Source organism: Scomber japonicus, chromosome 23 (genome assembly GCF_027409825.1).
Source record: "Scomber japonicus isolate fScoJap1 chromosome 23, fScoJap1.pri, whole genome shotgun sequence".
Classification (NCBI taxonomy): Eukaryota; Metazoa; Chordata; class Actinopteri; order Scombriformes; family Scombridae; genus Scomber; species Scomber japonicus.
In genome coordinates, this window is record NC_070600.1 from 20541756 (window position 1) to 20556922 (window position 15167).

The 15167-nt window shown below is 39.6% G+C and overlaps 1 protein-coding gene across 3 annotated transcripts in view; it reads right to left on the bottom strand.

The window, feature by feature from the left end:
- Positions 1–15167, bottom strand: part of sfmbt2 (Scm like with four mbt domains 2) — a 74414-nt gene that overhangs the window by 23608 nt on the left and 35639 nt on the right. For all 3 annotated transcript variants that reach the window (XM_053314093.1, XM_053314094.1, XM_053314092.1), the window contains 2 exons: positions 4924–5012; positions 1435–1681 (listed from right to left, as the gene is read on the bottom strand). In XM_053314093.1, coding sequence (XP_053170068.1) covers positions 1435–1681; positions 4924–5012 — 336 coding nt within the window. The remainder of the gene's footprint in view (positions 1–1434; positions 1682–4923; positions 5013–15167) is intronic.

Below are 15167 nucleotides of genomic sequence, written 5' to 3' on the forward strand. Positions count from 1 at the left end.
AAAGGAAAATATTGAAAATGATCAGGGGTGCCCAAACTTTTTCATATGACTGTATATGGATCCTAGCAGTGACATTAAACATTATACAGCAGCAGAGAGGTAACTGATATTTATGTTGACAATCAGTCACATCCCTAATTAAACACATAGAAAATCCATTTAGTCTCATCTTCCAATGTACAGTTATTTTCTCAGTCGTAAAAAAAAAAGGTTCATGGATCTCCTCAACAATCTCTAACCAGTTATCTCCAGTCTGAAGATCTGTCTGTAACCATTAACATGTAATTGCTTTCTTTGCTGCTGCTGCTGCTGCTGCTGCGAGTACTTTTCAAACGACATCCAGCATTTCTTGTTATCTCGTAGTTCATCTTCAAAAACGACAGCGGTTGCAAGCATGTTTTGATTTAACGACTAAGTAATTATCATTTATGAGGCGAACATAAATTATGTAGTGAACTTTCAACATCATCGCTAAACGTTAGCAGAGCGGGTGCAGCAGCGAACGCCGGCAGTAGCAAACGAGACCCCCCCCCCCCCACACACACACACAGGCTGCAGCATAAGCAACTTAAATCAACTCCTCAAATATCACTTCAACGTTCCTGCAGCTGCTCAGCATGTTGGACAGTACTGCAGATATAATAATAATAATAATAAAGCACTCCACCTCACCCCCGAGGCAGAAGACTGTAAGATCACATAACTTATTAATTAATTACTGCAGTTAACTTTTGGCTACGGACAATTTAATTTACCTGTTACGTTTCATATATTCATCAGCATGCAAGCTCATTGATAAACAGTGGAGATAATAAGACTGTTGCATTGCCACTGAAAACTTTTTATCCCTGCATGAAAAAATTGATAAGCAGAATCGATGACGGCATTTATATTAATAAAATCAATTCCCATTCCTAGTTGCAGCTCAAACATATTTTTTTTGCTATTCAGCTACAGTCTGCACACTTATATTAAATTAAACATCCAAATCTAACATGCACTGTTTATTTATATGTCTGTTCCATTAAATCATGAAGTGTGCATCATGTTTTTGGGCCTCACACGTTTGCACTATTTAAGAAATGTTGCGAAATCGTCCCTCTCATAGAGCAGATTCACACTCTGTCTCATATAATTAACTTTCTGCATCTTCAGCATTAAAATATTGGCATCAGATATCAGATTTCTAAGAACCTACGGCCGTTAGATCCGATTGTTAACTTCAAACAAGAACCACACACACACACACACACACACACACACACACACACACACACACACATGCACACACATACACACACAAAAGACATGATTCATTAGGTATCGTTAAGTATCATGTAATTAAATTTTCTGGAACATTAAAATTGCGTCTTGTCACCACATTAGTTTCAGGCGGATTGTAAATTAGAAGGTGCAGGCAGATTAGATGATCACCTGTTGGCGGCTCTAAGGTGAAGCTGTTCTCCAGAGCCCAGCCGAGGGGGCGGAGCCTAACGTCCAGGTAGAACAGCCAGGTGTCCTCCTGAGCCTGGTCGGAGAGGCCGGCGTAGCGTAGACGGAGCCGCCCTCCCACGTTCTGGATGACTCGGACGGGCCAGTAATGGAAAGGATCCGAGACGTCCTCGAGCTCCAAGACGGAGCCCTCGATGATCAAATCCACCGTGTTCTTACCTCGTAAAGGCTGAGAGAGAGAGAGAGAGAGGGGGAGAGAGAGTTTTTCTTTTTATTCATGAATCTCTTAGACATCCAGCAGCTCTAAAGGCAAAGATAGTGTTAAGATTAGTGGTTTAACTTCACAAGTCTGTCCAGAAACAACAGTCAAGAGCTCAAATGAACAATAAAGCCTGTTTTTCTTGCTGTAATGATTCCTCCTGTTTATACTGACCATTAGAAGATCCCTATATAGTGTTTATAATGGAAGTGATGGAGGGACAAAATCCACAGTCCTCCTTCTGTGCAAGAAAGATGTATTTAATATGAAGCTTCAGCATCCAAATGAGTCAAATCAAGTAGATATCCTTCAACTTTACAGTGTTTTTAGTGTCAGAGTCCATCTTTTTGTTACTATACTTCCCCCACAGCTCAACAGGGAAGCACTAAGAGGGAGTTTGATGCTATAAAGACTGTAAATGTGTCAGATATCACTTGATAAGAGCTTCATATAAACTTCACATCTACTTTTTAAATACATTTACATTATGAAGGGATCTTCTATAATTGATCAGCATGAACAGGAGGAATAATTACAGCATTAAAAAACTGTTTCAATAATCATTTGGACACCTGACTGTAGTTTTTAATACATACATGAATACCTACTGTACCTGTAACCTACAGTGATGTTAGACTTGAGAAATAACAGACAATATTCATGTGATATTTGAATTTTAAAAAAGGTATTAGATAGGTATTTTTTCTTCCCTAATTCAACCAAGCAATTATCTGACCACACAGATATCAAGGCAGGATGGTTAATTAACTTCCTCACTTGAACCTCATGAGCCCAAAAAATGGACAATTATACTTATTTAGTAATAATTGGGTAGAGCGATCTCAGAAGACACTCATACAGAAAATACTTATTTAAAACTATCTAAAATCATCCATAAGTCTCCATGCAGGTGATGACTGTATATATGCATTCTCATACACACACACACACACACACACATTCATCCAAATGAAATTGCAAATTTTTCCCTAAACAACTGTCGGAAACACGAAGCAGTAAAGTAAAGTGCACAAGGAAGCGATGTTTAAAAAAAAGAGGAACTATAATAAAGGTCATAGCATACCTGTTTATGAGGGGGCGTTTGAAGGGAGTGTGAATAGTAAGTCGTATGTATAGTGTAGTAAATAATTTATTTAGTCATTTTTCCTGCTGTGTCTTTTATTAAAATCGACCCTGCAGGATTTGCAAGAGGCACAAAGTCTCTATCCTGGTGACTGGAGGATATAAATAGAAACTATTCAGTCAAACTCTCATGTTAAGGGTTAAGGGTTGCCAGGGTTACCAGGGTTACGATGACAAATAGGTTAAAATTGTATGTAGTGAGCTGATTGTGGCTTATAGACCATCTGGCAACTCGGATGACGTCGAACAAACTTCCATGGAAGCGAGTATGACGATTAATCATAATAAAGTTTAAAAGGGAGTTTCCAGGAAAAACAAAACAACAGGACAGGACAGGACAGAACAGGAGGGAGCTGCTGGGAGACGGTTATATGAAATACGGGAACAATTTTGAGGCCTGAATAACCGAATATGTGATGATGAGGATGTTAACCTTCAGAAGCTCCAGATAGAAATTTGACAGTTAGTTTAATTAACCCTTGTGTCGTCCTCCCGGGTCAAATTGACCACGTCTGTTTTGACTGTTCCTTCTTTCCTTCCTTCCTTCCTCCCTCCAACCTTCCTCTCTTCCTTCTTTTCTTTCCTCCCTCCCTCCTTTCCTTCCTTCCTTCCTTCCTTCCCTCCTTCCTTCCTTCCCTCCTTCCTTCCTCCTTTCCTTCCATCCTTCCTTCCTTCCTTCCTTGACTCAAGGACAACAGGAGGGTTAACTGACACCAATACTGGAAAAATACTTGGAAAACTAATTTCCTCCTTTACTTTCCAGTTATTTTAAAGAATAAATACTTGTATATGAGACACACACACACACACATAAACAAACACACACACACATAAACAAACACACACACACACACACAGACTTCTCCATAAAGCTTCCGGGCAAAAAGCTATTACATTTCAGTGAGCAGATAGAGAGAGACACAAAGTTGTTTCTCTGATATCTGATACGGCTTTGCTCTCTTCCTTATAATTATGCATAACTTACATTTTCTCTTCTTTTTTTTTAAGTATAAGCACTGATGTGTTTTTCTTTAAAAAACTCTCTTTTGCAAAAAAAACAAACAAAAAACTGAATGAAGTGAAGCGATGATTTCAGGCGTTAAGGATAAAAATACAGCTTGAGTGTTTCCGCCCGGATGGAAACAGGAGCAGGCGATGTGAACCGGAAAAGGAACGGCTCATGAATACTTTAATAAAACGTCCGACAAAGACGTTGTAAACATATTCTACTATTCCTTTTTTAATGTTTAAAACTACAATTCAATCCTCCAATCAATAAAGCTGCTACCAGTTTTATCCTGAGGTGTTTTTCTATGATAAAATGTTCTCCTTTGGCTCAAATCTGCATCTTTATTATTACATAACTACTACTAAAATATCTACATGTATTAACCCTCCTGTTGTCCTTGAGTCAAGGAAGGAAGGAAGGAAGGAAAGGATGGAGGGAGGAAGGAAGGAAGGAAGGAAGGAAGGAAAGGAGGGAGGGAGGGAGGGAGGAAGGAAGGACAGAGGAAAGAAGCACAGAGGAAAGAAGGAAAGGAAGAGGAAGGACAGAGGAAAGAAGGAAAGGAAGAGGAAGTACGGAAGGAAAGAAGGAAGAAAGAAGGAAGGAAGGAACTGTCAAAACAGACGGGGTCAATTTGACGCTGGAGGACGACAGGAAGGTTAAATAACTGCTCCTACTTTTTTCCCCCCAAATAAAACTTGAATATTCTCATATATGAATATTTTGTGTTTTTGACAGTAAATTGAATATATCTGGGTTGTGGACTAACATTTTTAACTAATCAGTTAATCAAGAAAATAATCATCAGATGACTCAATGATGAAATAAACTAATATTTGCAGCCATAATTTGCCTTTATTGTAAATTAGTCTGGTTGGCTTCATCCTTCCTTCCTTCCTTCATAGCATCATATTTAGCTTGGGGTGAAAAGTTCTGTCTCTTCTGTCTCTTCATATTAAGCAAGAAGAAACCATAACGATAGACTATCAGAATAATCCATCTTAAAAAAAATGTAGGAATTGATTTAAGAAGAGCAGAAGATAAGAGATAATAACACACTCACCCCCTCCAGCAGGTTAGCCGGTGCCGTCCTGGAGCCGGTCAGGTCCTGAACCAGGAACTCAGTCCAGTCGTTGTATTTCTCCTTGATGGCTACAAAGAGACAAGGACACAGAAAAAAGACACAATGCAGAGACTGAAAAACATGCAAAAAAAAAACCCAATCAAAGTGTAGAAAATGGCCAAAGTGTTGTTTTTGTGGTGAAGTGAGTCACCAGAGAACAGCATGCACAAGTAAGTACATGCATTTACTTGCAAAAACAAAACATTCAGCTTTTCTACTGCAAATGTTCAATATTATAACAAAGAATCACTCTGAAGTTAATCGTTTTTATGCAAAAGAAGGAAGAAAAATTCCAATATTCAGGCTGAAAAAACCTCTAAAGCAGGGGAGTCAAACTCATTTTCATTCAAGGGCCACATACAGACCAATTTGATCTCATGTGGGCCGGATCATTAAAAAGATGGAAGGAAAGAAGGAAGAAAGGAAGGAAATAAGGAAATAAGAAGGGAAGGAAGGAAAGACAGGCAAAAGGAAGGAAGGAAGAAAGGTAGGAAAGAGAGTTAGTGAAGGACGGATAGACAGATGGAAGGAAGGACAGATGGAAGGAAGGACAGAAGGAAGAAAGGAAGGAAGGACAGATGGAAGGAAGGACAGAAGGAAGAAAGGAAGGAAGGACAGATGGAAGGAAGGACAGAAGGAGGAAAGGAAGGAAGGACAGATGGAAGGAAGGACAGAAGGAAGAAAGGAAGGAAGGACGGACAGATGGAAGGAAGGACAGAAGGAAGAAAGGAAGGAAGGACAGATGGAAGGAAGGACAGAAGGAAGAAAAGAAGGAATTAACAAAGAATGGAAAAAAAGGAAGGTAGGAAGGACAGATGGAAGGAAGGAAAAGAGCCCTAGATGGCAAGTGGGCCGGATCGCACCCCTCGGCGGGCCGCTTCTGGCCCACGGGCCGCATGTTTGACACCCCTGCTCTAAAGTCTCGATGGCTCAAATCTGATCATCGCTGAGATCTCACTTTATTTTTAAGGCTTTCATATGCAACAGAAGAGTGATGAAGACAGCACATCTGGCAGGTTTATGCAGGAGTAAACACATCAAAGTGAAGAACAACCACGAATATAAATACCGCCTTAAATGGAGTCATTTCTGTATTAATAAGCATCACAGTAGCTGCAAAAAAATTGAGCCTAAAGAAAACAGAAACTTTTCATCACAGCTGTTTTTTGTGGAGCAGTCGTGGCTGAGATGAACAGAAGCAGGTTTCATATATCAAAAAGTTTCATTAGGTTGACTTGTAGCTTCCTCTGCCGAGCGGTAAACGATGCATGAATTCAAAATGACGGTTGAAGCTGAGGTCAGACTGCCACAAATAAAGGTTCATCATCAGCTTTTAAGACCACATATGAAAGTGGAGCAAATCACAATTGAAAACGTCAGATTCGGTGTGACAGTATGAAAGTGATCTGAGGCACAAAATGAGGCAAAGAAAAGAAAGAAAGAAAACTTTCCCAGCAGTTTGAACACTGATGAATGAAAATACTGAAGAAATGAGTCTAAAAGACGAATGAATAGAAGAATATGATTAAAAATACACGTTATAGAGTTTGATAGTTCATTTGAGCTTTACTGGAGATTATTTAACCTTCCTGTCGTCCTCCCGGGTCAAACTGACCCCATCTGTTTTGACTGTTCCTTCTTTCCTCCCTTCTCTCCTTCCTTTCCTTCCTCCTGTCCTTCTTTCCTTCCTCCCTCATACCTTCCTTTCTTCTTCCCCCCTTCCATCCTTACTTCCCTCCATCATTCCTTCCTTCCATCCTTCCTTATTTCCTTCTCTCCCTCCTTCCCTTCCTTCCTTCCTTCCATCTTTCCTTCCTCCTTTCCTTCTTTCTTCCTCCCTTCCATCCTTCTTCCTCCCTACCATCATTCCTTCCTTCCTTCCCTTCCTCCTTTCCTTCTTCCTCCCTTCCATCATTCCCTCCACCCCTTCCTTCCCTTCCTTCCTTCCATCCATCTTTCCTTCCTCCCTCCTTTCCTTCTCCCTTCATTCCTTCCTTCCATCTTTCTTTCCTCCCTCCTTTCCTTCTTCCCTCCCTTCTTTCCTAGAAGTGTGAGTTTTCCCGCCTAAAAGTCAATCACGCCTCGCTCTATACAGGTCTCAGTGAGCACAGAATGAGAAAACATCTGTATCGGTTTAACAAGGTTATAAAAAAAAAAAAATCAAATAAACAAATAAAAAACATTATTTTCAGCTTAACCAGAACAGTTGCTTCAGTGGTTAACAGACAGGTCATTAGCATTTCCTTCCTGTTTTCTCTTTAGACTTACTGACTTCTTATTATTATACAGTAGCTTGTTAGTTTCTTTATGCAAGCAGCAGAAAATCCAAGGTTATGCAAGCTGAGAAGAAGAAACCAAACAAGACTATGGAGGTTGACTCATACCTAAAAAACAATCATCTTTCTCCCCTGCACACTTTCTGTCATTTGTGAGGACATTATATTGATTTAGAGGCGTTTCCTATCTTTAATCATGAGCTACAACACTGACTGAAAGAAAATGAATAGCCAACTATTTTATTAATTGATTTATTGTCTTGAGTCATTACTCTGATTCCAGCTTCTCTAATATGAATATTTTCTGGTTTATTTATTCTTGTATGACCGTAAAGAGACAAAAGATAATGTCACATTCAGGCTTGGGCAAATATTTTACACATCAAACAATCAATTGGTTAAATGAGAAGATAATTGATAAGTTAATCTATAATGAACATAGTCTTTGAGTCAGACTTGAGTCCCAAAAAAATGAAAACTTTGACTTATTTGGACTCAAAAATAGTAAAATAATGGAAAAATAAGAAAGACAGTGACAGGCAGGACTTGTATAGATTCTCCTTGAATGAAAGGACTTCTGTCATTTAAAAAAAAACACTTAAAGCTTTGAAAGAAAAAAATCTCATTATAAGATCATTGTTCAGTCCCAAAAACAATTGTTTCTGAGAAGTTGCTGTAATGTCTTCAGTCTGCTTGTTTTGTCTGACCGAGAGTCTAAAACCTTCAGATATCAGATTCAATGTCACATAAGACAAAATAAATAGCACACTGTCACATTTTGAGGAGCTGGATCCAGGAAATATTTGGCATATTTTCTCAAGAAATGACGAACATTTGCCAATTCACTTTCTGTCCTCAACAACTAAAAACTTTCTTTGACTAGAGTTCACCCAAACAACTTATCATTATTATTCTGGCTCATAATTCGTCTTTACACCAATTCACATTCATAAATTCCCCCATCAGTCATTAATAATAAATGTTTGATTAATTAAATGGGGTAAAAAAGACATTTACAATCACTATTTATGCTTTAATTTTATAGAAGATGATGAATACATCATGTTTAAATGCTGATTTCTTTTAAATTTCTTTCATAATTAGGCTACAGGTCAAAATGTGTATCAGCTGTGCAAAAAATTTTTGGATACTGTCGGTCACATTAGGAAAAGTCCCGCTAAAAGAATTGTTTAGGGTGTCAATTTTTTTATGTATAAATGTATTTTGGAGAATTTTTTTCCTGTGTTTGAAAGTACTGAGAGAGAGAGAGAGAGAGAGAGACAGAGAGAGGGAGAGAGACAGACAGAGAGAGAGAGAGAGAGAACCTGCAGCAAAGGTGTAACCACTCAGCTCCACAAAAATGGGTCAAATTTGATTCTGAATAATACGCAAGGGTTAAAAATGTAACTAACCTATCTTATATATATATATATATATATATATATATATATATGTATATATGTATATATATATATATATATGTATATATATGTATATATATATATATATATGTATATATATGTATATATATATATATATATATATATATATATATACACACACATATATATACATATAGACTCTTTGACAGTAAAGTAAAGAGGGATACTGAGGAAGACAGGGCTGCATTTTAATTGTTTTTTAATCATAAAGCCACAATAATAAAATAAAAAAGAGATAATTCATCCCTTTATTTGTGTTGAGTAATAAAAAAGCATGTCCACTACAACACAAGCACGCACACACACACACACACACACACACACACACACTAAAAAAGCTAAGATCCAGCAAATTTGCATGGGGGGGGGGGGCGGGTGGACATGCGGTTTCTGTCTGCTTCCTGTTTCCCACAGTGCAACAGTGTTATATAATTCCTGCGTCTGTGTGCTTCCTTAGCTTTTCATTTGCCCTTGATGCCTGATATCAGCCTCCTGTTTATCCCTCCCTCCCTCTCCTCCTCCTCTTCCTCCTCCACCTCTTTCTCTTTTCTTTCTCCTCCTCCTCTTTCAAACTGCTGCCATTCCAAGGAAGACGAAGATGCTGAGTGGCCTTCGGTGTGTCCTGCATGTTTTTCCTGTTAGTCAGCACGTCTTGCACTAACACACACACACACACACACACACACACACACACACACACACACACACACACACCCTCCACAAACGCAGGCACTTGTTGGAGTCGGTGAAATGTTGCCAAATGAGTCACAGTTACAGAATGACTGCAACAACACGCAGCAAGAGCCGACGTTCCCCTGCAGCGCCGATTAGCATCAAAACTGAAGTGAAAGTGAAATACACATCTACTTCAAGCATGCTTTCTGCTTTCTGCTTTCTTTTTTCTCAGAATATATACGTTTTAATTGTTAACTTCTTCCTACTTTTGGTTTTTCTTGTAATTACTGGGTGTGTGCGTCCAATGTAGAGTGTCTAATATTGACCTTCGTATGATTGGTGTTCAAACATTTTAAGGAAGTGACATGTTTGATTGTCAGTTTGATAAAGATTTCAACTCTGTTTATCAGGTTTAGCAAATAGTTTCTTTAAGTCTTTGCCAACAGTTGAGATGAAATATATCAACATCAAAGTTTAATCGATGTGTATCGAATGGAATTAGACTCCTTTAACTTTTGCACATTTTATTTATAGATTTACTTTTAAATGGATAAAACTGTCTTTTTTTGCCAAAGTGATTAACATACCTGCTACAAAGAGTGTCATAAACTGCCCAAATCCAGATGTGCAAAGCCTGTTGTGACTTAATTAACCCTGATGTTGCCCTCAGGGTCAATTATGACCCAAGAGGACAACAGGTGTTAACTCAAAAATGAGGTTTAGTTTCATTTATATTACCATAACTTCCCAAAACTATGCATGAAAAACCTTTTGGTTAAAGGGCTAACACAGCTTTGGGTGGTAATTTAAACCTTATGCTGACTAAACCGGGTCAATTTTAACCCGAGAGGTCGACGGGTTACATCGACTCTAGCATGTTTTTGTTTTAAAACGAAAAAACCCGAAACTGAAGCTGCTGACCCCGTTTTTTTAGTTTCACAACAACATGATCGCTCTTTAATCTGAATTGGATTGGTGGAAATGGAGAATTTTAAAAAAAACGATGATATAGCCACCCACGTTCACTTCCTGATCCCATCTGATTATTCTCGTGTCATACTTTCGTCATCACTCTAAAAGGAAAGAAATGTCTCGTCTTACTTTTCGCCATCGCTGATCTTCTTCTGCTGTATTTTTCTGCAACTAAGCATCCAACCGAAAAGACGATCTGCTTCCTATTTACACACCAGCATGCGCATGCACAATGTAGAGCGGTCATGTGATAGGTGCGTTACTATGGATACCATGGATGGAGATTATTACTCAAAACGATGCTAAAATGCTCGTGTTGACTAATGCAGATTGTTTTTGTTTGAAAACGCCATTTTAACCCTTTAACGGGTAGGAGTGGAGAATGAAATATGAAAAATAAAATCCTAATTACGTCACATGCACAAAGTAAAACATTTCCATAAATATATTGTTTTTAATATTTTGGATTTTTATGAGTTGTATCTCCTAAAAAAGCTGCTAAAATGCTTGTGTAGTCCCTATTAACCCTCCTGTTGTCCTCGAGTCAAGGAAGGAAGGGAGGAAGAAGGAAGGGAAGGAGGGAGGGAGGAAAGAAGGAAAGGAAGGGAGGGAGGAAGGAAGGGAGGAAAGAAGGAAAGGAAGGGAGGAGGGAGGAAGGAAGGAGGAAGGAAGGGAGGAAAGAAGGAAAGAAGGAAAGGAAGGGAGGAGGGAGGAAGGAAGGAGGAAGGAAGGAAGAAGGAAGGAAGGGAGGAAAGGAAAAAGGGAAAGAAGGACAGAGGAAAGAAGGAAGGAAGGAAGGAGGGAAGGAAAGAGAGAAGAAGGAAGGACAGACGGAAGGAAGGAAGGGAGGAAAGAAGGAGCAGTCAAAACAGACGGGTTCAATTTGACCCGGGAGGACGACACAAAGGTTAAAAGATATAAAAATGGTCACAATGGTAAAAACAATTGAATGTTGTTTAATAATTATCATTTCTATTAAAGTATAGACCGACCATAAGCTTCAATTCTACCAATCTAGTCCTTCCAATTCAAAGCACAATACAATTCAACAACCACCTTAACTTATCATCTCCTAACAGGGAGGTAAAGAGTCATTAACATAAAAAGGTATTAAGACTTTAAGCTGTACTTCCTGTTAAAGCTTCTACAAAGTGTTGAATTAAGAGTCTGAATACTGATATGAATGAGAGAGTAACACCGTCAGATGTTTATGGTGATTATTAATGACATAAAAACAGCTTTCTGATCAACGCTGTAATTTGATATTTGATATTAATATTGAGTAAAACTCGTCGAGCTGATGACGGCCTGGTGTTTTGACTGCTGAGGCTCTTTTCCACCTGATTAATGATGACTGATTGAGGACTGAGTCATTTAACCCTCCTGGTGGAGGAGAGGAAAGGAGGGAGGAAGGAAGGATGGAAGGGAGGAAGAAGGGAGGAAAGGAGGGAGGAAGGAAGGAAGAAGGAAGGAAAGGAGGGAGGGAGGAAGGATGGAAGGGAGGAAGAAGGAGGGAGGAAGGAAGAAAGAAAGAAAGGAGGGAGGAAAGAAGGAAGGGAGGACAGACAAAAGAAGGAAGGAAGGATGGAAGGAAGGAAGAAGGAAAGAATGAAGGATGGAAGGAAGGAAGAAGGAAGGAAAGGAGGAAGAAGGAAGGATGGAAGAGGGAGGGAGGAAGGGAGAAAGAAAGAAAGAAAGAAAGAAAGAAAGAAAGAAAGAAAGAAAGAAAAAGAAAGAAAGGAGGGAAGACGGAAGGGAGGACAGACAAAAGAAGGAAGGAAGGATGGAAGTAAGAAGGAAGGAAAGGAGGGAGGGAGGAAGGAAGGACGAAAGGAAGGGAGGGAGGAAGGAAGGACGAAAGGAAGGGAGTGAGGAAGGAAGGAAGGAAATAAGGAAGGAAGAAAGAAAGAAAGAAAGAAAGAAAGAAAAAAAGGAGGGAGGAAAGAAGGAAGGGAGGACAGACGAAAGAAGGAAGGAAAGAAGGTAGGAGGGAGGAAGAATCACATTTAAAACATAACAGATAAGGTTGTTTCCACTTTTTTGACATTTGACATTTAACTACCTGATTAATCGATAGTGAAAATAATCGTTCTATATTTACAGCCATCAGCTTCTTATCTGATTCTACTTTTCCCTTCTTGTATAGACATGAAAGTTTTAGGGTTTCCCCCTCGTAACGCTCAGTGATGACGAGCTGCTCTGATGAATAACTTTAGGCGTTGAAGGAATGAATATCACATGACTCATCCATCACACTCATCATCATCTTCATCCTCAACTCAGAACTTTAACTCAACATTTAACCTTCCTGTCGTCCTCCCGGGTCAAATTGACCCCGTCTGTTTGTACTGTTCCTTCTTTCCTTCCTTCCTCCCTCCTTTTCTCTTTCTTTCCTTCCTCCCTCCCCCCTTCTCTCTTTCTTTCCTCCCCATTACATTAATTCTTTCCTCTGTCCTCCCTCCCTTCTACCTTCCTTCCTTCTTTCCTTTCCTCCCTTCCTTCCTCCCTCCTTTCCTTCCTTCTTCCTCCCTTCCTTCCTCCCTCCCTCCTTATTTCCTTCCCTCCTTCCTTCCTTCTCTCTTTCTTTCCTCCCTTCCTTCCTTCCTCCCTCCCTCCTTATTTCCTCCCCTCCTTCCTTCCTTCCCATTACCTTCATTCTTTCCTCTGTCCTTCTTTCCTTCCTTCCTCCCTTCCTCTTTTCCTTCCTTCTTCCTCCCTCCTTTCCTTCCTTCTTCCTCCCTCCCTCCTTATTTCCTTCCCTCCTTCCTTCTCTCTTTCTTTCCTCCCCATTACCTTCCTTCTTTCCTTCCTTCCCCCCTTCCTCTTTTCCTCCCTCCCTCCCTCCCTCCCTCCTACCTTCCTTCTTTCCTTTACTTTCCTCCCTCCTTTCCTTCATTCTTCATTCCTTCTTTCCTTTCCTCCCTCCCTCCCTCTTACCTTCCTTCCTTTTTTCCTTTCCTCCCTCCCTCCCTCTTACAGTACCTTCCTTCCTTTTTCCTTTCCTCCTCTCCTTCCTCCCTCCTTTCCTTCATTCTTCATCCCTTCTTTTCTTTCCTTCTGTCTTCCTCCCTCCCTTCCTTCCTTCCTTCCTTCCTTCCTTGACCCTTGACTTGAGGACAACAGGAGGGTTAATCTAACACTTTAAACCCTTCCAATGCTTCAAACTTTAACTTTAATATACATTTGAACACATCTCAACCTATTTAGAGTCATTTCCACTTACAGTAGCACACTCAGAACATTTTATCCTTTCTCTGGTTCTCTCTGTTCTTATTTAGCACCTACAGTAATATAACTAGATGTGCAGCTTCTTAAGAGTACATGTGCTTCTATTTTTAAGTCCACTGTAGTTTACTGGAAGGCTCAAGTATGTGACGCTATTAACACGTTTAACAAGTGTTACATTGTGGTTTTTAAGCCAAGACACAGTTATTAGAGCGGTTCTGACACACTTTACGCAGCTAAATCTCTCAAATTTGGAAAATCTATAAGAAAAGTTGCAGTTTTGGAGCATTTTAAAACTCATACGCTGTCATAGAAACTGTATTTTTATTCACTTTTTCTTTTTTTTGAGTATTATACATTTCATTACAACATTTTTCTTTTCTACTTCGCCTTGGAAACACACTTCCTCTGAGTTATTTAGAAAAAGCTCTTTCAACTTCCTTATTATAGTTGTTATAAAATCCCTTTTCCGCATCATAGATTTGAATATATATGGCAGACAGTTAGCGCCACGGAGGCTGCTCGGGATTTTTAAATACATAATTGACTTACGAGACCGAATACAAAAATCCTCTTATGGCTTCGGACTCCAGAAGTCCAGCCCCAATCAAATAAACAACTGTGGATTTTTTTTTTTTGGCAATTTAATCAACTTGTCAACATGGGAGAGGCTGTTTTTTTTTTTTTCGTGTGATGCCACCATGAACAGCGAAACGTCTCTGTGGCCCAAACGCTCTCTCTATGACTGTTTAATAATAGAGTGTTTTCCTGTGAGACTATTTTATTTCCTTTCTACTGCTGCTGGACTTTTGCAAGTGCATGCACACACACACGCAACACACACACACACACACACACCTCAAGTGTGCAGAAATAGATAAACTATTTTTACAGATCCTGCTTGATTACTCATGAAGACATTTAGAGCCGAACGGTAGCAGCAGAAGCTAAAACATGCAAAAATTCAACCTCCTCACCCTCTTTTTCCCCCCTCCCCCCCCTCACCCCTCTCTCTTCCCTCCCACCTCACAGTTTTATTATACTGAAGCGCTTTGTATATAAATAATTATCTATTTTTCTTCATTTCCATCCTGAAGGCAGCAGACACATAGAGGTGAAAGCCTGACTTTCACATAACAATAAGTGCATAATTAACCTTGAGGGAGGAGATCTTCAAAACACCCCCCCCCTTCTCCCCCCTTCTCTTTTCCTCCCTACCCCCCACCAGAGGCCCAGGCTGCACCAGAGCTCACTGGCAAGCAAATATCTAGAATGAAAGAAAGTGAATATGAATACATCTCTCTCTCCATATATATGTATGAATCTTGATATTCTGCATATTTTTCCAGCTCCTCTTTGTCAGAAAATACAAAATAAACTCAAATAAAAGCCTAGCTCTGTGCTCAAGGCTGGTTTAAAAGCTTTACCTTGGGTAATCAATGTTATAATTAAAGAAGAAAAATCAGCGCTGTGTTTTTAGCCTCGATCGCAGCGGTGCAACAGATTCTAATCAGAGTTAATAGGAGCAAATTACGCCTGATTCCCCCTCTGTCTTATCCAGTCATTATGCGCTGGCATGGAGATGAGCAGCACG